Source organism: Alligator mississippiensis, chromosome 1, assembly GCF_030867095.1.
Source record: "Alligator mississippiensis isolate rAllMis1 chromosome 1, rAllMis1, whole genome shotgun sequence".
Classification (NCBI taxonomy): domain Eukaryota; kingdom Metazoa; phylum Chordata; order Crocodylia; family Alligatoridae; genus Alligator; species Alligator mississippiensis.
Window position 1 is genome coordinate 160,646,440 of NC_081824.1, and position 24,538 is coordinate 160,670,977.

At 41.8% G+C, this 24,538-nt stretch overlaps 1 protein-coding gene and 1 long non-coding RNA gene across 7 annotated transcripts; one reads left to right on the forward strand and one right to left on the reverse strand.

Annotated features, from left to right (window-relative positions):
- Nucleotides 1-1,362: 1,362 nt before the first annotated feature.
- LOC106738368 (uncharacterized) lies at nt 1,363-16,485 on the reverse strand. Of its 5 annotated transcripts, none has more exons than XR_002094450.2 (6): nt 16,230-16,485; nt 5,911-6,258; nt 5,665-5,722; nt 4,054-4,200; nt 3,047-3,137; nt 1,363-2,683 (listed from the first exon to the last, which is right to left on the reverse strand). It is a non-coding gene; the product is annotated as an uncharacterized LOC106738368 (long non-coding RNA). The 5 variants fall into 5 exon arrangements; XR_009456122.1 differs by lacking the exon at nt 16,230-16,485 and adding an exon at nt 15,802-15,866; XR_002094449.2 differs by lacking the exon at nt 5,665-5,722.
- On the forward strand, nt 15,867-21,846 carry LOC102562029 (cytochrome c oxidase assembly protein COX20, mitochondrial). Of its 2 annotated transcripts, none has more exons than XM_006273128.4 (4): nt 15,867-15,949; nt 20,292-20,406; nt 20,554-20,617; nt 21,190-21,846. In XM_006273128.4, exons 1-4 carry the CDS (start codon nt 15,917-15,919, stop codon nt 21,326-21,328), a joined length of 351 nt encoding a protein of 116 aa, XP_006273190.1. In that variant the 5' UTR covers nt 15,867-15,916; the 3' UTR covers nt 21,329-21,846. The 2 variants fall into 2 exon arrangements, with proteins under 2 accessions (XP_006273190.1, XP_019356127.1); XM_019500582.2 differs by having other exon boundaries at nt 15,917-16,009.
- The last annotated feature ends 2,692 nt before the right edge of the window (nt 21,847-24,538 follow it).

Below are 24,538 nucleotides of genomic sequence, written 5' to 3' on the forward strand. Positions count from 1 at the left end.
AAGGCCTCAAGGAGGGAGAGAGAAATTCCTTAGATAAGAGGAAGATGACCATTAAACTGTCCTGAAGGACACAAGACAGATAGCCCCAAGGTGGGAAAAGTTAGTTTAGGCAACCCTTTGTCTTGAATCTATAAAAGGTTGATTGCCCTGGATGTGAATTAGAGAGGCCACAGCAGAAATCTTCCTGTAAGGGTCTCTCTCCGATAGCTATCGAAATAAAGTTTCTACCTGACCTGATTCCAAATTCTACAGCGTGTTTTTTCCACGACAATATGAACAGAGCTGGGAAGGCTGCTACCATGATTGGGGCAGGCAATTTCATTCTGGGGTTGCGGTGGAAAAGCAGCACAATTGGGAGTTGCAATTAAAGTGCTAACCCAGAAAGACCCTTAGACACAACAAGGAAGTATAGACCAATCCAGCAGTCACAGGGACCAGAAACGTACATCCTTCCCACCTACACTGCTGCTTCTCCTCCAGTAGGTGGCCAATAAGAACACACAGCCTGGCTGGCTTGTTTGTCATAGAGAAGTAAGGCTGGAAGGGACCTCAAGAGATCATCTAGTCTAACCAGGGATCAAGCCTGTGGCCTTGGTGTTATGCTCTAACCAACTGGGCTAAACAGCTGCAGCTACAATCTACAGGCACACAGAGCCATGTCCCAGGAAAAGGCCTCAGCACATTTTATCTTGCATACTTCAGAGGGACAGGACACAGGACAGTGGACTTTTATGTCTGCTGGATCCTGGGACAAAAGGCTTTCTCCCACGACAAATGCAAAGTCTATTTACAACCTAAGTCTAGGACTGATTCTGTGTATGCTCTTCCCCCATCACAAATTAAAATTGACCTGTTATAGTTACCATTCTTTCACTAAGCTACTGGGAGGTAGCTTTCATTTATCGTGGAATAAGAATGTGTACACAGGCAGTTATCTCAGAACAACTGACAAGCTATAAAGCCTTGCCCTTGACTTCATGGTAACTTGTTCAAGTGTCTCTGCCACCAGACGCTGGTGACTGTGCTAATTGGCTTAGACAGCATTAACCTGCATATGTTAACGGATACGTTACATTATGGCTGGAGAATGTGCATGTATGACCTTCGGAAAGGGTTACCCTCCCTCAAATTGTCCCTGATATTTCCTAGAGCTTGTCCTTAAAACAAAGATGTTACTTTATTCTTATGCTTAATATTTTCTCCTTAACTCCTTAATCTCTACAAGGGACTGATGCTCATTTGTTTGTAGTCCAGACATGTGTTTCATGATTTTGGAAATACCCTATCAATCCCAGGTACCCCAACTTGACATAATTAGTAACATTCAAGAAGTGGATAGGTGTTAACAAAATAAACAAATACTGTGAAATCATGGTGATTTTTATTAAAATTATCAGTGGTTCAGTTAATGCAGATTTTCAAGGTAGAGGAAAAAGAAGAAAAGGAATAAATAACATTGTACAGGAGAGAAAAGTGGGTATGCCAGTTAGGTCTCTGCATCTGGGTTAATTATAGAAATAAAGTTAAATAATATTTTAAAGGGGCAGGCATAATTCAAATAATATATCTGTAGTACCCTTGCTGGAAAGATTAAGCACCCCATCATTGGTGTAGGCAAGCATGTTCTTGCTTCCACACTGTAATTTAAGTAGCCAAGGTGAAGATAGACTTCAGGATTGGTATGATTGTTTTTACAAAGGCTTGTAAATATGGATATCCTGAGGTAACACAGAATAAAATATTTGGTATTCAGTCTAAGTATACAGAGATGATCAGTAGTGGTAATAAAGAATTTCAGAGCCAAAAAGGAGAAGAGAAAACAGCTGTCCAGGTTGCAGTAAATTTTCATTTAAAGGTACATATGAAAGTGATATCAAAGTCTTACTGAACCTCTCATCATGTAGATATGCATAGTACAGCTTAAGTGGATTTCAGTAAACCTGTACAGAACTTTATTTGGTAGGACTGAGGCATAGTGTAAGGAGATGGGCCCAGCCTTGGCAGAGGGGCCACCTCTAGCTGTCCTTGCACAACTGAAGGAATGATAGGCCAACCCTTAGCCATTCTACATGACTAAAAGACTGATGACCCTACCCTTAGCTATTTTTGCATACCTATGGGAGAGCTCTTTTAATTTGAATAGACCCCTCAGCTCTCAAAATGTGTAAAGTTTCCTGTCCCAGTTCCAACCAGTTGGATCAGGTGCCAACAGTCCTTTAAACAAAAGTGTGTGCTAGACTAGATGTTTTACATAACTAAGTAGATTATTTATATGGCTAGCTGCTTTGTATAGTCAGTTAGCTGCTTGGATATAGAAGAAGGGCCTTGAGTTACGTCTTGGAAGAAAAAACACCACCATGAGAAACAGGAAACCAAGAACCTGCTGGATTCCCCAGTAAAGGGTTGGTAACCTGAGCTATTGTATGAGCATTGCTATCCATACATAATTATAGCTGTACAATTGCATGAATAAAATCTTAGTTTAAGAGTTGATAGATGCTCCTTTTTTCTTCCCCACTCCTGTATAACTTCCCTTTTGTGGTAACAAATGGGATGAGGCACAATTTTTTTTACATACTGTCAATTTAATTGCCAATCATTATTGTCTATTAGGAACAGTATTTTGAGTAGCTTCCTTTGGAAGGAAGAGGGAGCAAAGCATTCTTCACCTTTATACTTCAATCTGAAAGACAAAAATGAGAAGTGCTCAGCTACTGGGATTTGACAAAGGATTATATGTTCTGAGAAAAATAAATCCCTTAACCAGAGATTCCAAACCTTTCTTGATGCAATTAATACAATGTTTAGTTAAACAAGATGTTTTAAGAGATTGTTAGGTACAGTTATTTAGAACTGAGTAACATCCTTCCTACTGTGGGAAAGTAGGTGAAAATACTTGAGTTGGAGATAGGGGTAATCTTTTTCAGAGATGTCCACAAGGTAGTTAAATACAGGATTTTTGAGGAAGGAGGATGCTGCTTTCCCAGAGGTAAACAAATAAACTGGACTGGAGGGATTCTGTGGAGAATTCTACAAGTCTTCTTACCAACATTTTATTTCCAAATTGGTTCAGATGTTTTCTCCATCTCTGTGTGGCATTCAAACCCTTCTTTAAAAAAACACTTTAACCTTGAAACCTACAAAAGGGAATGAAAACAATACAAATTACGGGTAAAATGAAAAAATATATACACATTCCTTACTTAGAAACTGTATAAGATTTAGATAGGGATCTGTATACTTCTCTTCCTTCATGCCTGCCCCTGCCTCCTTTCCCTTTTGTTTATGGTCCTATTTTGTTTTGTCACGTTACTTCATATGTTCTTAGGGGCAGTGACCATATCTTTCTCTAATGAGACAATTAGTACACTTTTGGATGTGAAACAATAATAGAGTAGTGAATACAGAGACTAAAAAAGACAAGGTTTCTTGGGTGAATCTGATATCTTTTATTAGACCAACCCAAATAGTTGGAGAATAGTTATTAAGCAACCTTTCGGGTTCAAAAACCTTCGTCAGGCTAAGGAAGTTTCAGCAGTTGGTGTGTGCTCTATAAAAGATATCAGATTCACCCAAGGAACCTTGTCTGCCTATGTATGTCCTTAGACCAACACGGCTACAACCTACACCCCTGAGACTAAAAAACAAAGTAGTCTAGAATGAAATGATTCTATAGTATATGAATCTATAGCCCTTTAGTGAAGGTTATGGTTAAATATTTTTAAATAACTGATGTGCAACTGGCTTCAGGCATTTCCTAATGGAAATTTATTTTTCTTGTGTGGCAGCTCAAATACTTCAAATACTTGTAAATATAAGGCTTGTCAACAGTCACAGAGGATATAGAACATAAAATTGGGAGAATAATATGAAATCTTACAAATGGTTAAAAAACACATTGAAATCAGTGGATTATTTCATATATTTAAATACATAACCTACTTTTCTCCACAATAGACACACAGTTATGCAATTCTTACATAATATACCCTGCCAGTCAGAGGAAAGAATATATTCGTTTGTGAGAGCTATAGCTTAGCCAAAGACAGTTACCCTACAGCAAAGGTGTCAAATTCACATTAGGTCTTGGGCTGAATCCAGACAGTGGGACTTCTGTTGAGCTGGATCTGCAAGAACAGCAGCTGCAATGGCAGTGGGTCCAGCAGTGGCTGTGGTGGGTCTGGCAATCACAGCAAGGGCCTGCAGAACAAACAGGGCTGTGTCACAGAGTCCTCGCTTGCACCCCTGCTGCCAGAAAGCTATGTTCAACAGAGTCCAGGGGTCCCAAATTCTGACACAGGCAACTGCTGGTAGCCCAGTGAGCCAGAGAGAACAGCACAGCAGGCCAAGTCCAGCCTGTGGGCTGCATAAAATAGGAGCATTAGCTCTACAGTAACAATTTGCATGAGGCAATGCATCATGTTAAGCAAATACACTCACTAAAGTTATTGTTACTGTTATTTCTGTTGCAGTAGTGAAAATTGGTAACCTTTTTGTGATTATTGATTTTTTTTCCCCACCATTCTGCCATGCTGCTTAATCCAAATGGCTATGGCCAAAATTGAGGCAACGGTATTAAGTGCCTTATAAAACATGGAAGATACCAAATTTTAGCTGTTTTTTTAAATTATAAACTTCATTGCTAAACAAGAAAGAAAGATTTCTTTCTATACCTTCCTAACTTTCTGCCATCTGACACCACCAGGGAAGAGAAACTGCCTTATCTGCACATCAAAGAGCAACTCACACAAAGGGACCTCATGGACCCAGAGGAACATACATCCACCTTCAGCTTCCTTCGTGCAAAATGAAGTTTATTTTCTACCTAAGGGGACTTTTACCATCTTTGATTTCCCTTCACCATGAAGAAGGGTGTGCATGCCCAAAAGCTTGCAAAGAAAGATAATTTTTTTTGCTTGTTTCTAGTTGGTCTAATAAAAGGTATCACCTCTGAACCAAGAGTTTTAGAGTTTTGTGTTCCTTATAAAACACAACATATTTTAGATAAATTGATTGCTATATATCTCGAGAGTTGTTGCAACAGTGATCTGAAGCTGCTCCATCTTTTTGTTTGCTTGGAGCAGCAACAGTTTCCAAAGCAGTACTGAGCTTGTCCTTGGCTACACTTGTAGCTAAACTGTTCATCAGCAGGTTCAGCGGCACCCATTTTCAGGGATAGGTATTTTGAACAGTGCAGACAAAGCTAAAAAGATGATTCCCAATAAGTCTTTTTGCTTCCCATTTGGTAAATTTGATATTCTAATATTAAAAATGTACCTGCCATTTTACAATTTGATATTGTATATTGTAATTGTGTGTGTGTGTGTGTGTGTGTGTGTGTGTGTGTTTAAAAAAAAAATTTTGTATAAATTTAAACTGAAATTTGATGGTAAAGGTCAAAAAGATTAAATGCTGCTTTAAGTGAATGTAGTGCTCTACTGCGGTGGTTTATTGAAGACAATAGTTGCCATTAGCAGTCCACAGTCAGGTTCTTTCATAGGATCACAGAAAAATAGGACTGGAAAGGACTACCAGAGGTGATCTAGTCCAACTCCCTGCCTAGGTATACTGACCCCAAATGAAACAGTACCAGACAGGGAGAAAGGTCCTGTGATCTAGGTTGTTAAATTATGTGTTCAAAATAACAAGATTAGAAAAATTCACCTTGTAGTAACCAGTGCAGAATCAGGATCCAGCTGTCATGACCACTTTTAAAGAATTGCTATGGTAAAAATAAATATCATGGTTTTTGTCAATAAAAGTACCTGCTGTTTTTACTGCTTGGATTCAGATTTACATTTCAACCTCCACACCCATTGACATGTTTGCACTTTTACATGCATTGAAAACCCAGTAGCTTTTATGATAGGTGTGGCAGAGAAGAAGAACCTGCCACGTTGAGCGACTCACCACAGATGCCAGGATCACAAGCCAATGGGCTGCCGGCAGCGGAAGAAGGGAGTGAGCACGTGCCTCTGGCATGGGCATACCTCGTAAGTGCATGCCGGCACCGATTCACAGGGCAGAACACAGGCACTGGTTTAAAACTGCCGCAGGATGATACGAGGAAGGAACCGGAAGTGAGTTCCCTGCTGCAGCCAGAGCAGTGTGAGAAGGTGGCTTGCCCCAGCAGGGGCTGGTGGAGGCCTAGTGTAGAGAGGCTGAGCACCAAAACAGACTCGGAGGAGTCAGCGTACTTACTGGAGCAGCGTCCATGGGACACAAGCACCAATGATCAGAGTTGGATCAATGGCAAACCTGAAAGACAAAAAGGAAAAGGAGAATAATGAAACCATGATTGAGACAGCACAGACCGTGTTTAGGCGGGCCCAACGTTTCCAGCATAGAGAAAGGGCATGTGTGACTGAATAGGAATACAGACACTCATTGTGGATATTATCACTTCTAGCCCACAACACTGTTACCATGGCAGACTCTTCTTATAACTGAGTGAGACAAAACAAATATACATCAGACTCGACAGTGCACCATCTGGGTGGCATTGGGTGGGGTGTAGGGGAGGTGGAGCCCCAGGCCCAAGCTACACCGCATGTACATGTGAAGACGCTGAAGGAAGAGAGGTCAACATCATCCTCCCCAAGATTATTTCACATTCAAATGTGGCAGGCAAGAACCCTCAGCGACTTTTAACAATCTACACTGCCAGCAAAACTGTCAGCCCGTAAAATAGCAGACAGTGCAAGCCAGGTGGAAAAATCTAAGCTGTGGGCCAAAGATTGGCACAAGTTTACAACAAGGTAAAAATATACACATATTTTTGTTCCCAGTAACATTTTGAGAAGGCACATATAGCAGGCCCAGGCCCAGGCCCAGGCCCAGGAAGGGCCATGACACCCCTTTGTGGCCAAGTGACCCCTGCTCCACTCCAGCTTCTCAGGGTCCCCCCCTGCTTCTACCTCAGCTGCCATACTTTGAGGTATCTTGTAATACTTAAGGAGACTGGCCCTCAGTCTCACAGTAAGCCTCCATCCCTCTGCTGTCTATTGTTTCATGTGCCTGACTAGCACTAATCTGACTCCTTAAATCGTGGCCCTCCTGGCCCTACCCATGCCTTAGGGCCCCACCATTTTAAGGACAATAATTGTAGCCTTCACCTCCCCTGCCCATGCCTCACAGATGTTACTAAATATCACTTTCGGGGCCCCCCTGGCTCTACCACAACACTTGGCCTCCTCAGGTCTCCAACCTTTGTTGGGGCTCCAGTCTTTTGGCCCTCTTTCTCTGGCTGTATCTCCTCAGCTCAGGTCCACAGCCTTGGCCCCAGCCCTGGTCTTGCCCACTCAGGGCACGGGCTCTGGCCCTCTCAGTGATAGCCTGCTCCCTGTCTCTCGCTCTCCCTCACTCCTTTTCAGAGCTTGAAACCCTGAGTGCCTAGTATGTGGCACCCTGATATGTGGCCTCCAATCATACCATACAGGCACAATCTAGTCCTCTGGTGTTAAACTTTTCCGTAACACAAATATAAGCCAACCTCTTCCAAACTAAAATTTATCTTCACTCAGGGTCAATACCCCACTCCAAGCCATACTTCCCAGCTTTCCAGGATAGCTTGGGTGTCTGTGTGCTGTTTTCCTGAAGTTCCTCTCTCCCAGGAGCTCTTATGTCTGCACCCTGCAGGGCCAAACTGCCTTTCTTTCTTCCTGCAGTGGTTTTATAGGCCTCTAAACACTGCCCCCTTCTGGTCAGGTAGTTCCTCAGCCACCCATGGGGATTTCCCCTTTGCCTTCTCTCTCCTGCAGCCCTGAATAGCAAGCTTAACCCATTGCGCTCTTTACTTCAAATGACAGGAGCTTCTGGCTCCCTGTCACAGGACATAATTGCTGACACAGGCTTAGTACCCCCCAAATACAGGAAAGAATTCAAGTTGTGGGAAAAATATAAGGAATAATAAAGTCATCTTTAGCAGGCTTAAAGTATTCATTATTTAGTTTTATAATCTGAAGAAAAAAATTGGTTACTAAAATTTACATTAGTTCTTAATTGACAAAGAAGTAAAATGGAAAGATTCTAGTTCATCATTTTTCAACATATTCACTATCTTTATGAAAAGAATTTTTTTGCACAATCAGGTGCTCTGAAATGGACCTGGAACCCCAGAAGGACTTTCCCAGAGGGGCTGATCTAGACTGGCCAACATAGCGATGCCTAAATCACCTGTGCATGAAAACTGGAAGATCAAAATATGCTGCACCTGGGGAGGAAGAACCAGCAGCATACCTACAGGCTGGAGAACTCCCTTCTTGTCAGCGCAAAGGCAGAAAAGGATCTTGGAATCATTATTGATGCTTAAATGAACATGGGCCGACAGTGTGGGGACGAAGTCAGGAAGGCCAACCGCACCTTGTCATGCATCCACAGATGCATCTCAAGCAGGTCCAAGGAGGTGATCCTTCCCTTCTATGCGACACTGGTCAGGCTACAGTTGGAGCACTACATCCAGTTCTGGGCACCGCACTTCAGGAGGGATGTGGACAGCATTGAGAGGGTCCAAAGGAGGGCCACCCGCATGATCAGGGGGCAGCAGGGCAGGCCCTATGAGGAGAGGCTAAGGGACCTGAACCTGTTCAGCCTCCACAAGAGAAGGCTGAGGGGGGATCTAGTGGCCTGTTACAAACTAGTCAGAGAGGACCAGCAGGCATTGGGGAGTCCCTGTTCCCCTGAGCACTACCAGGAGTGACTAGAAATAATGGTCACAAGCTGGCAGAGGGTAGAGTTAGACTAGACATCAGGAGGCGCTACTTCACAGTCAGGGCGGCTAGGATCTGGAACCAACTTCCAAGAGAAGTGGTGCTGGCTCCTACCCTGGGAGTCTTTAAGAGGAGGCTAGATGAACACCTTGCTGGGGTCGTTTGACCCCAGTACTCTTTCCTGCCATGGCAGGAGGTTGGACTTGATGATCTGTCAAGGTCCCTTCCGACCCTACAAACTATGAAACTATGAAAACAAGCATGATCAAATGGGGCTACTCCAGTGACATAAATATATGCAAGTGTGGTAAAGTCCAGGTTATGGAGCACCTGCTCATTTGCCGAGTCCTTGGTGAGATCTGTAAGAAGGACCTCGCTGCAGCAAGGCAAAGAGCCATCACTTATGCACAATTATGGAAAAACAGGAGAAGAACATCTTTCAACATTTTGATATTCATAGATTCATAGATTCATAGAGGTTAGGGTTGGAAGGGACCTCAATAGATCATCGAGTCCGACCCCCTGCATAAGCAGGAAAGAGTGCTGGGTCTAGATGACCCCAGCTAGATACTCATCTAACCTCCTCTTGAAGACCCCCAGGGTAGGGGAGAGCACCACCTCCCTTGGGAGCCCGTTCCGGACCTTGGCCACTCAAACTGTGAAGAAGTTCTTCCTAATGTCCAATCTAAATCTGCTCTCTGCTAGCTTGTGGCCATTGTTTCTTGTAACCCCCGGGGGCGCCTTGGTGAATAAATACTCACCAATTCCCTTCTGTGCCCCCGTGATGAACTTATAGGCAGCCACAAGGTCACCTCTCAACCTTCTCTTGCGGAGGCTGAAAAGGTCCAGTTTCTCTAGTCTCTCCTCGTAGGGCTTGGTTTGTAGGCCCTTAACCATACGAGTGGCCCTTCTCCGGACCCTCTCCAGATTATCCTCATCCTTCTTGAAGTGTGGCGCCCAGAATTGCACGCAGTACTCCAACTGCAGTCTGACCAGCGCCCGATAGAGGGGAAGTATCACCTCCTTGGACCTATTCGTCATGCATCTGCTGATGCACAATAAAGTGCCATTGGCTTTTTTGATGGCTTCGTCACACTGCCGACTCATGTTCATCTTGGAGTCCACTAGGACTCCAAGATCCCTTTCCGCTTCCGTGCCACCCAGCAGGTCATTTCCTAGGCTGTAGGTGTGGTGGACATTTTTCCTCCCTAGGTGCAGCACTTTGCATTTCTCCTTGTTGAATTGCATTCTGTTGTTTTCTGCCCACTTGTCCAACCTGTCCAGGTCTGCTTGCAGCTGTTCCCTGCCCTCCGGCGTGTCCACATCTCCCCGTAGCTTTGTGTCATCTGCAAACTTGGACAGAGTACATTTCACTCCCTCGTCCAAGTCACTGATGAAGACATTAAAGAGTATCGGTCCAAGGACCGAGCCCTGCGGGACCCCACTGCCCACACCCTTCTAGGTTGACACCGACCCATCTACCACGACTCTCTGGGTGTGACCCTCCAGCCAATTCGCCACCCACCAGACTGTGTAGTCATCCAAGTCACAGCCTCTTAACTTGTTCACCACTATGGGGTGGGATATATTCAGAAGTCTCTGATATCTCAGTTCATTGCAGATGAGATGAGGCATCAGTGGATCCAGGGTGGGTGCAGTGGTGCAGTCACACACCCCTTTGACCCTGCTTTACTCAAACTCCAATCCAACTGCCTGGGAGGAGCAGAAGCCATTCTGTTCAGCCAGCACTGAACGAATCGATTGACTTCATGGCTCATTGCCATATCCATGATTCCTGTTCATCTCTCTCCAATCCACAGATGTTAAAAACCCCAGTATTGCCAACCCCACCATGTCAAAAACTGAGACACAAACTCTTAAAAATCAAGAGATGTGGCATGGCATGTAAATCATGAGATGCTATTTTTGAAAAGCGGGGGGGGGGGGGGGGTGCAGCCTGGTATATTTGTGGAGTTTGAAGCCCAGGAAGGGCAGGTCCCTGCACACCCTGGCAGGATGCAGGGTACTGTGGGTCAGGAGTGATGGGCATCAGCAGGGCTGGGGAGGCTGTGTCTTGGGAATGAGCAGCAGACACACAGACACAGGTACCCAAAGACACAGACAAGCAGATGGGTTGGGTCACGGGTCATGCGACAGAGCCACGGGTGGCTTATCCAGAGGCATTGGGCGGGGGGGGCAAGATGGCTCCCCACCACTGCATGCACTCCCCAGGGGAGACACGGGGGCACATGCCCCCTGGATTTGTGCACAGAGCAGAAGCAGGCTGGGGCTCTGCACCCTCCTGCCTTTGCCCCAGGAGCCATGCAATGCCATGTGTGCATCTTGCTGTGCATTGGGTGAGCAGGGGACATGCGCTGTGGCCAGCGTGCAGCTTGGCAGGCAGCAGGAGGCATACAGGGAGTCGCACAGCTCCCAGGGCTAATAGTGGACTTGGAAATAGTGGATCTCAATTTTTTCATGGCATTACTGCAACCCTCTCTCCTTTTTAAAAGTCCTGATGTTCCATTAATCAAATTGTCCTTTCTCCTGTAATTGTGTTGTTCCTTAGCCATTCCTGGTAATGTCACTCTTCTGTTTTACAGCCCTACAGATTGTTTAGCTCTAGCTCAAAACCTTACCTCAAGTGTTGTAATATTAACTCAGATGTAGAAATGACTGAGTGAAGTACTGGAGGCACTGTCAAGATGCTCAGTCTGAATCAGAGATGTACACATAATAAATACAGGACTAATGACCCAATATCTTTTGACAATTTTTTGCCCAATTTGTTGTGTTTTTTTAAACCTTATATATACCCAAAGAAATTAGTGCCGATTCCAATAATTATATTTGTTTTCGCTTTGACCATAAACTGAATAATGTAATGCTAGCCTCCTAATATATTAGTAAAGCTTCTAGTTTCTCTTTAACTGGAGACCAAAGTGTTGTGTTGTATGTGATGATGATGATGCACCACATCATCTACACTCCCCTTTTCAAAATCTTAGGTCTGCCCATGAGTTGAGAAAATTAAGGAGCCTTTTATTTCTTGGTCATCTACATATATTCCCAGAAGCTGAAAATTCAAAACAGAGGAGTTTACATGAAGTAACTTGTTGGCTTTATTTCAGTTCCAGGTGCACATAAACCCACATCACAAAAAGCCACCATAATAACTATGGTTAAAAGGCATACTTCATAGTTGTCCCAGTAGGTAGGACAGGAATGAATCACAACACAAAAACAGAAAAGAGCTGGTCTTTTCTACTCTCAGGAAGAAGCATGGCTACAGTGGTATGAGGTTACTCTGCTTAAGCTTGAATTGTGTGTTGATCTAGCACTTTATATGAATACCATATTCATTTAAAATAAAATAATAAAAAATGATCTGGAAAATAGATCTACCCATCTAAAAAGTGTGAAGGCAGTAATTACAATATAGATGTCTAGATATGAGTAGAAAATGTAAATCTATATGAACTACCTGTTACTAAATAACAAATAAAATGTTGTTTCCTGTATAGTAGATGTTTGTATACGCTTATCTTGAATTATATTCTGCTATTGTAAAACAGATTCATAAAGAGAAAAAAACAAAGTATCACTTGATCAGTTAAATATTGTTATACCTGAAAGTGTTAATGGCTGCCATCAAGTAGGTCTTTAATTTATAAAGGATCACAGACCCTGATTAAAGCTAATGAATGTACTAATAATCACTTTTCTTCCAGGCTAAAGAGAAGAGTTAAATTCCTTCTATGCAGTGCTAAATTAAGACAATAGAAGGCTATTGCACAAGGTACTGCACTGCATAAAAAGCTGAAACTAGGTACAGCCAGAGAATCTGAGGGGTTTTGCCCGGGGGAGGGGGGGCGGGATTGGTTTGGTTGCTAGGGAATTGTTTAGCAACCTCTCTGTTCAAGAAAAAGCACAACAGCAAAAATGGAAGTCGTGCATATGTCTCTGAGATGGAAAGAGGTATCGCTCCTAGACATGACACTAGATGGTATAAGGATTTTTGAGTAAGGAAGCTGTCTGCTGAGGTTTTTTTCCTTTTTTAATAAACAGGGTTACACCAAAGAAGATACATGACTTACATTACCAATCTTTATCTACTTAATAGAAAAGGAATGCCAGGCCCCCAAGTTCCTCCAACGCTGGGTTAAACCAAGCTAACACACTCAGCCCAAACAATCTGGCAGGGCTTCACCAGCATCATCTATCAATTTGGCAATACAGCACATAACCTATTCGCTTTTTACGCTCACAAACAGATGGACATAAATAGCGAAGGAATTCTTTACCAATATTTCTTGAGGATAGTCTGACTGAATTTAAAAACCACAGAAACAGAATTGTTGCAATTATTGATGCCTTCTTTTTTTCTAAGTGACTTATTTAAAAAAGGTTAATTAAATAATTTAAATAGTTCCATGTTCCTCATCCAAAAACAGAAGGACTAGGACTACTGCCATAAAACAACAGACTCATGTTTTACACTGAGTTTCATACATGTATTCATGCTGTAATCTAATGTACTATTATTCCTTTTAATGCTTCCTTCCCATTTCTATCCATCTAAGAATATTACTTTTCACAACTGCCTCATGTGCCAAATAAATGAATGTTAAATCAAATATTATTCATAAATATAAAGGCATGTGAAAAATAATTCCCATTCAGAATACGGACGTAGTCACACTCAGCACCCCCCTCCCTAACATAACCCTATTATCTCTTATTAGTAGCCAAGCCTAACACTGTACAAGGAAAAAAACCCAGTCTTCTGTCACATTAGAGAAACAATGACCATATTAGATCAAGCAAGTAAATGAGATTGCAAAGGGAAGAGAAAAAAATGACTCTACTGTGATTTTGCTAGAATAGGTTTGAATGCAGTTTATGTTTGTAGAGCATTCAGAAATAGAACAAATTACATATTCATAAAGAGACGAAAGGAACATTTGATTTGTTTTAATTATTGCTGGCTCTCAGACAAAAGCTTATTATAAAACAGGCAAACAAAAGGTTCTATATTTACATCATATACGTTGGTATGCAATAACTCTGCTAGAAAAATTTGCTGTTTCAAAGCAATAATACTTTTTCTTCATTTTGTTCTTCCAAAATTTTTACTTCCTTTGTCAATACACCTAATCAGCTATAACAAATGTATCTATTTTTCTTTATTTTCTCTGGTTAATCTTGGACATACCACCATATTGCATATTTATATTACAGTCCTCACTGTTTGAAAAATCAATTCTTAAAATGCCATTGCATTTTAAAAACTGATTTAAAAAATAAAAGTATAAACTGTAAACTCTCGAGAGATTTTTACCATTAGGTTTCTGTGGGTGCATCTACACAAAACGCTTAATGCGCAGTAGACTAATTCTACTGTGCATTAGCGTGCACGGCAAAAACCATGCTAATACGCTAATGTGCAGTAATATTAGTCTACTGTGCATTAAGCGTCATACAAAAAGCATGTGATTGCGCTAATGCACAGTACAGCAGCCTACTGTGCATTTTAGTACTTGACTATATAAGTACTAAATTTAACATGCAGTAGACACTGCACATTAATGAATATGTAGACATGACCAGTTTAACATAATTTACTTGTAATGAAGTGATAATGAACAGGTGATAATATAGATGCACAGTTTTCCAAGTAATGTATTTTATCTATCATAATTCAAACTATTTCTGACTTTTTAAAACTGATATCCAATACCTATCAGGCTCTCCTCATATTTTGAGCTGGCCTGCAGAAGCTTGAGAGGGTGAACCTGTGAAAGAGGAGGAAGCGGCTTACACTAACAGCACTCGTCCATCACAAAATGTGTGAAAATTTAAATAATTGATACCACTGCTCTCGCTGCTTCAAAGATTTTTAAAAATCTGATAAGCAGTGCTGTGTATTTCTCCTTTCCATTTAAATGTCTTCATTGCTGGAAGGAAAGAATCCTATTTTTTAAATATTTAATGTTCTCAGGGATCTACTCACTACATAGGATTGTTCTTAAAGCAAAGTATCCCTTTTTCCAGTCTGTCCCACTGAAAAACTCAGTTCTACATCATTCAACATGCATCCATATTTCTCTCCTTGACATTACTACTTAGAGAGTTCACAGAAGTTAGCAATGTAAAAGACAAGGAATGCCCGATTTAGTTAACAGAGGATGGCTCCCTATTGCCTGCATGTCATTTTTTTGCCTAGCTAAGCTTTAAATCTGCCACACATAGAAAACGTGCTTCAGCTGTTCTTTCTTGAGAAACAATTATTCCTTGGTCTAGAGTAAATATCACCATCAGGATGTTTTTCTTCGGTAGAGAAGTCCGTAGAAATTCTCCCTTAATCATCTACCATTAATCCACATTACTTCCCAATGTTACTCCAAATAAATCCTCCCCTTTCTCAACGTTTTCATCATTCAAGCGTTTCTATATGGTTGCATGCCATGTTCCCCTCCCCCCTGTCCCATCCCAGGTACACATGGCTCAATCAGGAGCTTCGGCCTGTTTCCGTTTTATTTTTTTATTTTTTTTAGCTTTTAGGGCCTTAGGATTTCTGTTTGGCCCACTGACAGCATGACACCAAGTAACTTCCCTGCCTGTCCTGTGCCATCACATTTACCCCCAACAACCCACATAAAAAAGAGGTGAAGGTGTGTGTTGGGGGGGAGGAACGGGACACATGCGACTCCTGCGCCAACCCGACCGGGGGAAGCATGCAAAGGGTCAGGAGGGGAGCCATGCTGGTGGGGGAGGGGCAGCCCTCGCCTCCCCTCGGGGCTCGCCCAGCTTAGGCAGTTTACAACGCTGGTCTAGCCCAACGGCCGCGCGCGCCGACGAGGGCGGTGGGAGGGGCAGGAGCCAGCGGGCCAGGTCCCGCCCCCCTCCCGTGGCTCGCGCAGCATGTGCACGCGCGCGCGCGGCTGAAGGGAGGGAGGGACAGAGAAAGGGCGGGGCGGGCGCGCGCGCGCTACTCCGTGACCCATTTCACGGAACAAAGGATGTGGCTGGAATCTCAGCGCTAGACCTAAAATGGCGCCGGCGCGCGCCTCCCTCCCCCTCCCCATCTCACCCCGCGCGGGCGCCATAGAGACAGGGCGGCTAGAGCGGCTCCTCTTGGCGCCTTCTCTATCCAGCCCGGGCTCCGCCTCGCTGGTTGGAGGCTAGCGGGAGGGAGGAGTGACGTCATGGAGACCGAGGACAGGGAGGACTCCAAGAAGGTGCGGGGGGGGCTGGAGCCGGCCCTCGCCCTCGTGGGCATCCTCGAGGGGGTCGGCCCGGTGCGTGGCGAGGGGGCTGGAGTGGTCTTGGCGTGGGGAAGGGGAAGGTTGCGGGGAGTGGGAGAGAGAAGGAGGCAAGTCCATGCCGCGCGTGCGCACAACGGCGGCGGCCCATCCTTCCCTTCCGCGCGCACGCCCTGGCCGCCGTGTCGCCCCCCTCGTGGCCCAGCTGGAGGGCGGCTCTGGCCAGGAGGAGCCCCGGGGCCTGCGGGGCTGTTACCTGTGCCCGGTCCGCTTGCGTCTTCAGGCAGAGCTGCCTCAGGCAGCGGCCACTGGCTCCATGGCTCGGTCGAGGGCTGGGGGAACTGCCTGACTGGCTCTGCCATTGCTCCGCGGGCGCTAAGCACGCCTTGACCTCCGGCATCATGTGGGCCTGTCTGCCAGGCCATGGAGGAAGCTGTAGGGGGTGGGAAGTGACCTTGGGCGACTGTGGGGCTGCCTTGAGCTTCTCTGCTCACATGCCTAGGCAGAGTTTCACTAGGCAGCATCCATGAGCTCCTTTGACCTGGGGGGGGCATTTGGTACTGGCCCCCATACTGTGCTTGGTGCCCCCTTCCCAAGGTGTCAGGAGGAATGGTTATTAATGCATGACCGGGTTCCCTTCCTTTCTGTTATGATTTGTTGGACAAACAACAAAATTTGCCTGTCGGGGGTGCACCAGCACTCTCGGAGGAGTGCATGTGCACCCCCTATGCATCGCCACTGATTTGTCCCAAGGAATCAGTGTCTGTAATGGGCTCCCTTCTTAAGGGAGGCTTATAGTTTCTCAGTACACCATGAGGCATGATCCCCTTTGGCACATCAAATAGGCCTATGTCAGACGATGGCAAAGAGTGAACAGAAAGGGGGAGTGAACTGGGTCTGATCAGGGTTTTTCCCACTGTTCCTCTCCCACTTGCAGCCTCCAGCATTGAAAACCTGTTAAGATCTTAAACGTCGAAGATGGATATTATCATAGTCTGGTCGTATCTAGTCCAATTCCCTGCTCAAAACAGAACCATCCCCAACTAGATCATCCCAGCCAAAGCTTTGTCTAGCCGAGTCTTAAAAACCTCCAAGGATGGAGAGTCTCCAACCTTTCTGGGTTACCTGTTCCAGTGCTTTACTACCCTCCCAGTGAAAAAATTCCTCCTAATCTCTAATCTAAACGTCCCTTGCTGCAATTTGAGATCGGTGTTCCTTGTTCTGTTGTCTGCCACCAGAGAACAGTCTAGCTCTATCCTCTTTCAAACCCACCTTCATATTGCAAAGGGGGACAACATGACTTCTCAGGGTTAAACCCGCTTTGCTCTATTGTCTTGTTCTAGTCAGGGTATCATGTGCCCCCAGGAAGGGCTGACTGCCCCCCATTGCTTTGGGCATCCATAGAAACTGAGTTTACGCCCACCTTCCCAAATTCAACCCCTACAGGAACAAGATCCACTTGCCTTCCCCTTGCTAGGACAATAGGCCTGTATATTTCTTTGGAATGACCTGTGGAATAAGGGATTCAGTATCCCCAAAGGTGACTTAATAAAGCCCCAGGTTAAAAATTTCCATAGAGTGTTTTGTAGAATGAGTGGAGTATAGAGGGGGTCTGTGTCTTATTTCTAACATCTTTTTGGGAGGGCAGGGGGCAAAGTCCTGTCATAAAACTGCAGCAGCAGACAAAAACAGCTTTTTAAAACTATGAATCATAGGGTACATATGCAGTGTGCATGCCTCCTTAACAAAAGCACTGAGGTATCAAAGGTCTGTTTCCATGTATCACTATTTAAATTATACCAATACCATATGTGATATGACTACATCAGGGGTGTCAAACTCTTCTGGCCCTGTGGATCAGCCCCACAGATTAGCCACATGCACCAGAGCCAATGCACAAGGTTGCTTTGGCATGGGCACCTCATACCATGCACACTTCAGTCCAGGGCTTGTGCACGTAGCTGGCAAGGAGTGCACTCGGCATGAGGTGCCCATGCAGGCCCATTCCAGCACAGGTGCTGCATTCAGTGTGCGCCTATGACTGGCCTCCTGTGCTGCATCCAGCCCCTGCAGCACATTAGGTCAGAGTCATCACATGCTGTGTGCAGCACACATGGCCAGTCAGTCGAAGACCCACAGGATGGATTGTAGAACATGGGCCAGATGCTGCCCATGAGCTATATCTTTGACAGCCCTGGACTACACCGCTTCAGAGCCAAATCCTCTTTGTTTCAGTTGCACAAGTTGATTTGGTCCTAAGTATCAGTTGTTTTATGTATTAAAACTTTCCATAATGGGTCTTCTATACTGGGTATGCACATCCTGATATTTTAAAATGTACCACAGCCCTTCTCATACCTGAAGTCAGAAGCATCACATAGCAACTTATTTATGCCTCACAATAAATCGTATCTTCTGTACAATCATATGTTGGTCAAATACAGTTCCATTCCATAATTTGTAATTAAATGATGCTAATTGACTTCATAATTACTGTGCACACTGTATAGAAGATTTTAAAGATTTTAAAACAACAACACAGAAAAATGCAGAAACTTTTTTTTTTACTTAATGAACAAATACATTTAATTGAAGGAAATGCAACAATTCCATCCTAACTCTGACCCCTGCCACTATTGGCGCCATTTAATATATGTAATTTTATTGTCTGTTAACTTTATTCAGAACAGAAGATAAAGGGATACATATAGAAGCTCTTATAAATGTAACATTATAAGTGCTTGTATCAGTTGACAGTAGTCTTGGTAATATTTCTTCCAATCACCAATTTTGACTTACAGAAAAACGTTTTTCTTCTAATGATTTTAGCACAAGATGAGGACCAGCATCTAAGGCTGATCAACACTGCTTTTTGCTTGGACTTTCAAGAGGATGTTGCTCAGTTCCCTAAGGCCCCTGAGAAAGTCCAAGCCTGCATAAAGAATTGTTTCTTTTTTATAAAGAGTTGTGTTAGAGATTATTTGTGGAAGAATTATGTTGATCCACATGGAAATTGCTCCATTATAAAATATGTATTTCTTCAGTTCGAAGAAGGCCCTAATTTTTTTTTTTTTTTAATAATCTGCCTGTTTCAGTCTATAAAATGACTTAGGTTGGTAACTACATTGTCAGTTAATAACCATAACCATTTTTTAGACACAAATATTTTTCTTTTAGAATTTCCAAGGGTTTTTCTGTACTCATTATCATTCTCTTGAGAATGAAAATGAAGATATAATTTATTTATCATATTAAATTAAATGGATGGTCACCAGATTGTTATAATGAAGGACTGAATGGTTCTGCCCAAATTATCTCCTACTAGCACAGTCCTTCCCATGTTAGCTAGTTGCGAGGTGCTTGTGCAGCACAGCTAGCTATCCCAGTAAATGGTAGTAAAATGTGCTTTAAAAATTAGTAGATTAAGTCAGAAGACTGCAGTTCTAGTGTTGACACTATACATCTCGCGCTAGACTAATAGCTATACGACTGAAATTTTTAGTGCCATAGCTAGTGTGTCAAAAACATGGCTGCTACTGATTATTTTCATCTGTATATCTTACAGTGTTAACTAGAGTTGATTAGTGTTATCCTCACTGTAAAGTAGGTCAAATAAAGATATGAAGCAATATGTATAAAAGCAATGATTGATAAGATAGATAAAAATAATGGTTGATAAAGCATGGGTCAGTGATCTTGGAGTTTGTTGCAAGCTGTGCTACAAACATCTTTCATGATAAATAACCTTGAAAGTCCTGGGTATTTTTGTTACAAGGAGATAAAATTAGCCTTCTAGTGGATTGAGATGACATACTTAATGCTAGAATGTTATATAGTGTGTTGATATAATGGGACTACACAGGAAATGTATTATGATTTAATTAAAATCAGCCTAATTTATGAGGGCTTACAGTGAATGAATGTTTCTGATAAAGTGTTCAGATTGTACTTCATATACACTGAATTGCACAGAGCGCCAGAATCATTGCTTTGATTCAATTTGCTGCTCTTTCTGAACTATGCCAAGGATAAATTTGGCCTGTCTGTTTTAATTACATGGTGTTTCATATGGTGGTGCTTTGTTGGGATAAAAACAAAAGTTGCTGAGATTGTTTAAAGTTTTGAGGAGTTAAAATAAAAAAATATCTTTTTGTGTAACAAATGTGTGTATAGAGAACCTGTTTGCGTGTTTGCGGGGAGAAGGGATTAATAAAAATGAAAAAGAGTTGAAGGGTTTAATTACAGTGCATCCTTTCTTCAAAAAAATACTGGCCTAAGACTAAATATTTTCATAACTGTTTTTTTTTAATTATTTTAGTCCTTTAAGATTTTAGGAATCCTTGATGTCCAGAAAGTCCCCTGTGCACGAGAATCAATACTCTATGGGTCACTGGGATCTTTAGTTGTGGCCACTGGACATTTTTTAGCCACCAGTGAGTATTAATTCATTATTATTATTTTCTTTTACATTTTTGGCAAGAAGTCTGAAAAAAATCAAGTAAAAATATTACACTGTTCTAGTTAATGAATCGTACAATTTTGCTTGTATTTCACTTTCTGCTTTTTATTTTTCCTTTCAGGTAGAGTGAAAAGATCTTTTGACTTTGGAGTAGGAGGTTTTATTTTAACAACCTTAGGCTATTGGTATGTAAAGTGTTCCTTCATTTTGACAGGCTGAAAACGTTTTCATAAAATCTTAGGCTGCTTCCGTGATCTTCCATGCTGTTCTTCCTACATGATGCTATTAGCCATGTGTCCTTCCACCCCATTTATATGCGTTCCCAAAACTTAACGCCCTCAGAGATGTTAAAAGTTTAACACATACATTACAAAAGTATTACAAATACATTTAAAAAATCATTACTACATTTAAATAGGTCTCCCAAGAAATCAGACACCCTTGTCCTATTCTTAACTTTTCACTTTTCATCTGTGTCTGTTGTAATGTCTTCCCATTCTGACTTAAACTTTGATCTTGCAAATACTTGAAGATGTACTATTCTTTACATATATGAGCAGTCTCCTTTGAAATTAGTGGAACTTCTTACACGTTTAAAACAATGTGTGCGCTGTGCCAGTACTTGCATAAATGCTGATAAAGTATAATATTATAAAATGCCTGGTATATATGGTTTCAGCACTAAGCATTTGAACAGCTATAATACAATGCCGTCACTCAAGTGAAGCGGGGAAACATGGTTTGTTTTTTCTTCAAGGTTCTATTGCAGATACAATTATGCAAAACTAAGGATTCAACAAAGAATTATCCAAGAAGGAATGAAAAACAAGATTATATATGAAGGCACTCAGTTTGACCCGGAGATAAAAGAAAAGAACAATCAAGGTGGCAATTAACCTATTATTGAGGGACCCAATGGACAAGTGCAGTTTGGTGGGTCCTTAAATAGCCTTCCAGGGTTACCTTTTCTTGTAAGATGGAGGAGAACAAATCAAATCTGTTAAACTACTGCCTCCCCCACCCCTCCCTGCAACAAGCAGTTTAAAGAATATGTTAAAGAAAACAAATATGGTTTTGTATGAATGGGAATGACTTTTCAGTCCCTGGCCCACTGAGTCTAATAGAAATTACTAATTTTGTTCAAGATTGCGGAGGACTAATGACAGTGTTTCTGAATTGTTTAAACAGCATTGTATAACTGCAAAAATGACCTAGTTTTGGTAGCATCATTTTCCAATAAAAATAATGTGTTATCCATGTTATAACTTTCCTATATCGCTAAAATCTTGTACTCATTAGTCATTCTTAAAATTAAATAGAGTGTATATGTCTGAAGTTGTTTCATAAAAAAACATGTTCCTGCTTGAACAGGAATATTCTGCTTTACTGCTGCAAAATAAATAATGGAAATGTTCCTGTTAAGTCTTATACTTATTTGACTTCAGGTTGTACATTCAGAAAGTGGGCAAGTTTTGTCAGTAGTGCAAACTGGAAAGCTGCAGCTGGATTCATGTCCTGGTAAGCAAAGGGGGCAGGGGAAGCTCTGATTTTTTCCGTGATAAAAAAATAAATGCCAAAATATATAAGTATTTAGAATGTATTTTATTATAACGATTGAGGCAGTGGTAGGCTTCCAAATTTCTTTAAAATTGTAAATATTTAAATAAAATGTGTTAAATTGATACATACATGTATAGTAAGTTTCATTTTAGTTACGGAAAAATGCAGATTTTGGGGTATTTAATCAGAGAATTTTTAGTTTTTTAACAAAGAAAAACCAGAATCCCTGGGCATGGCTATAGACTGCTTTCTGCGGCCAGATCAGATAAAAACTCATTTCTGCTTGTGCCCAAGGATGCTTAGTGACTCTCAGAAGTGAGCACTACTGCACTATTGCTATTCAATAAATAACTTTTGGTCTAAAGTAATTACTTGTTTCTATTTTTTAACTAACCTAATTATTCTATGAACTGAATGGTTTTTGTCTGTCTCAGGGCTATAATGTTACATATGTGTATGTTAACTGCTTGACTCTGAAGTGTTCCAGTTGAGTCATTGTAAATCAGTGCAAATTCCTGCTTGACACATTTCAATCTGAAAACATTTATCTGTGCCAAAATACTTTTTTCTGTGAACATGCAGTTTAAAGCATTGAACAAACTTGCAGCCTCTTTCAATTTTAAGTAGATTTAAAGTCAAATACAACAAACTTGACTTTACATAATTTAGTCTCCTAGCAGACTGAACAGTCAATTTTTTTTCTTCTTCCTTTTCTTTTCCATTTTTCTTCTCATCTAATCTTATTTGGGAAGTTAAAGAGTAAGACTAAGTTTTATTTTTTTTAAAGTTTGTTTAATGTTTTATTTAATAAATAAACAAACCAATCTTTGCATATACTCAAGTATTTTTTCCTGGGTTTACATAGTTCACCAGGAAATTGGTATATGTTCTCACACTTAGTCACAGAAAGCCATCCCAAGTCAGAAAGGGAAGCATTTCTAGTCTAGTTTTGCAGTTTTCCCTCTCCCTAGGCTTCTGTCCAAACTAGTTGCGACATAAAGCAATTGAGAATGACACTGGAGAAACTCACTAAGTACCAAACAGTGCTTTACAAACTTATTTTAATACATAGCTGAGTTTCTTTTCCATCTGACAGAACAGAGAAAGTATAAAAAAAACCAGAGAAAGTATAAAGGAATTTCAACCTAAGTTTAGAAGTTGGAGCTTTTTTTTGGTTGAGGGGTCCTGGTTAAGGTAGAAAGACAAAAGTCTGCAAATGAGAATTCACACTTGGTAAAGAGTAGTGATTGGAAAGGAATGAGGTACCACCCAGGCTTGGTTGGTGAGGGTTAACACACACAAAGCAGTGATCAGTAATTAGAGATGAGTTTTTCCAACAAAATGGCATCTATGGGAATAACTAACAAAATGTTATAACGTAACATTTTATTAAGATTCAAATCAAAGAGACTGTATGTGTTGATTGACTGGCTAACCTGTTATCTAGGGTCTTCATGAGGGAAAGGGGTGTTGACCCAACTGGACTGGAGTGTCAGGTAACATGCTTACATTGTGCAATAGATCTAATCAATAGTCATATTTTTTTCTGAATGAATATATATTAATTAGTTAACCCGTCATATAAGGTTAAACTATTTGTCAACTGAGAAATGTATAATTAGGCTCCATATACTCATGCCAAGGTGACTTACCATTTGGACCCTTCCTTACATTTTAGCTTTTAAATAATTGTATTGCTTTTGTCATTGGGTTATTGAAGATACCCTTCCATTGAACTGAAAATACCTTTAATTGACAAGTAACAGAAAATAGCAAGGAAAAGATTAAAAATATCAGTACTTCACTATTTTTGAGAGGGGAAGAAGGTGTTAATATTCCCTGCTGCCCTTTCAGCAGCAGTTTGTGTTTGAAATTATTCCTTTCCTTCTGCCAAGTTACCATGCAGCTTTTCAGCAGCTGTCTAAGGTCCTGTAGCTGCTATCTCACTTTCTATTGTTAAAACAAAGCTGGAAACTGTTCAGTTTTCTAAATTTAGTTTCCAATCCCTAAAAACACTTACACAGGTGGAAATTATTACACATTTAAGTCATCTTCCAGAGCTTATTGGGGCAACTCCAGAAGTATAAATGTTTGCAGGAGTGCCATCTTAGTTTTCATTAGACTTGCATTTATTTATAGAGCAGTACGACGTAAGGGTCCCTCTGTGCTAGCTGCTCTACAAGTGGAGTGAAAAATGGTCTCAGTCCTAAAGCATGTAAAAGACAGACAGAGGTTGGGCAGGAGGCATGAAACATAGAAGCAAAGTGAACAACACAAGGGTTTGAGTGCTACAATTATAAATAAATAAATATACTTGAGTTGGAAATTTGCCACGAGGGAAGTAGCTAAATGGAAGGCCAAAAAGAAGAAAGAGGCACCATGAAGGGAAGGAAGTAAGAAAGAATGGGAACAGTAGCAGTGAAGGTGAAGCGAAAGCCGAGTGGCTTAGAATGGGAAGGTATTCAAGGTAAAAGCTAGAAAGACGTGTACCAACTGTAGCTGCTTCACTGTCGGCCATAGAAAAACATTGGAAGTGATTGTTGGGT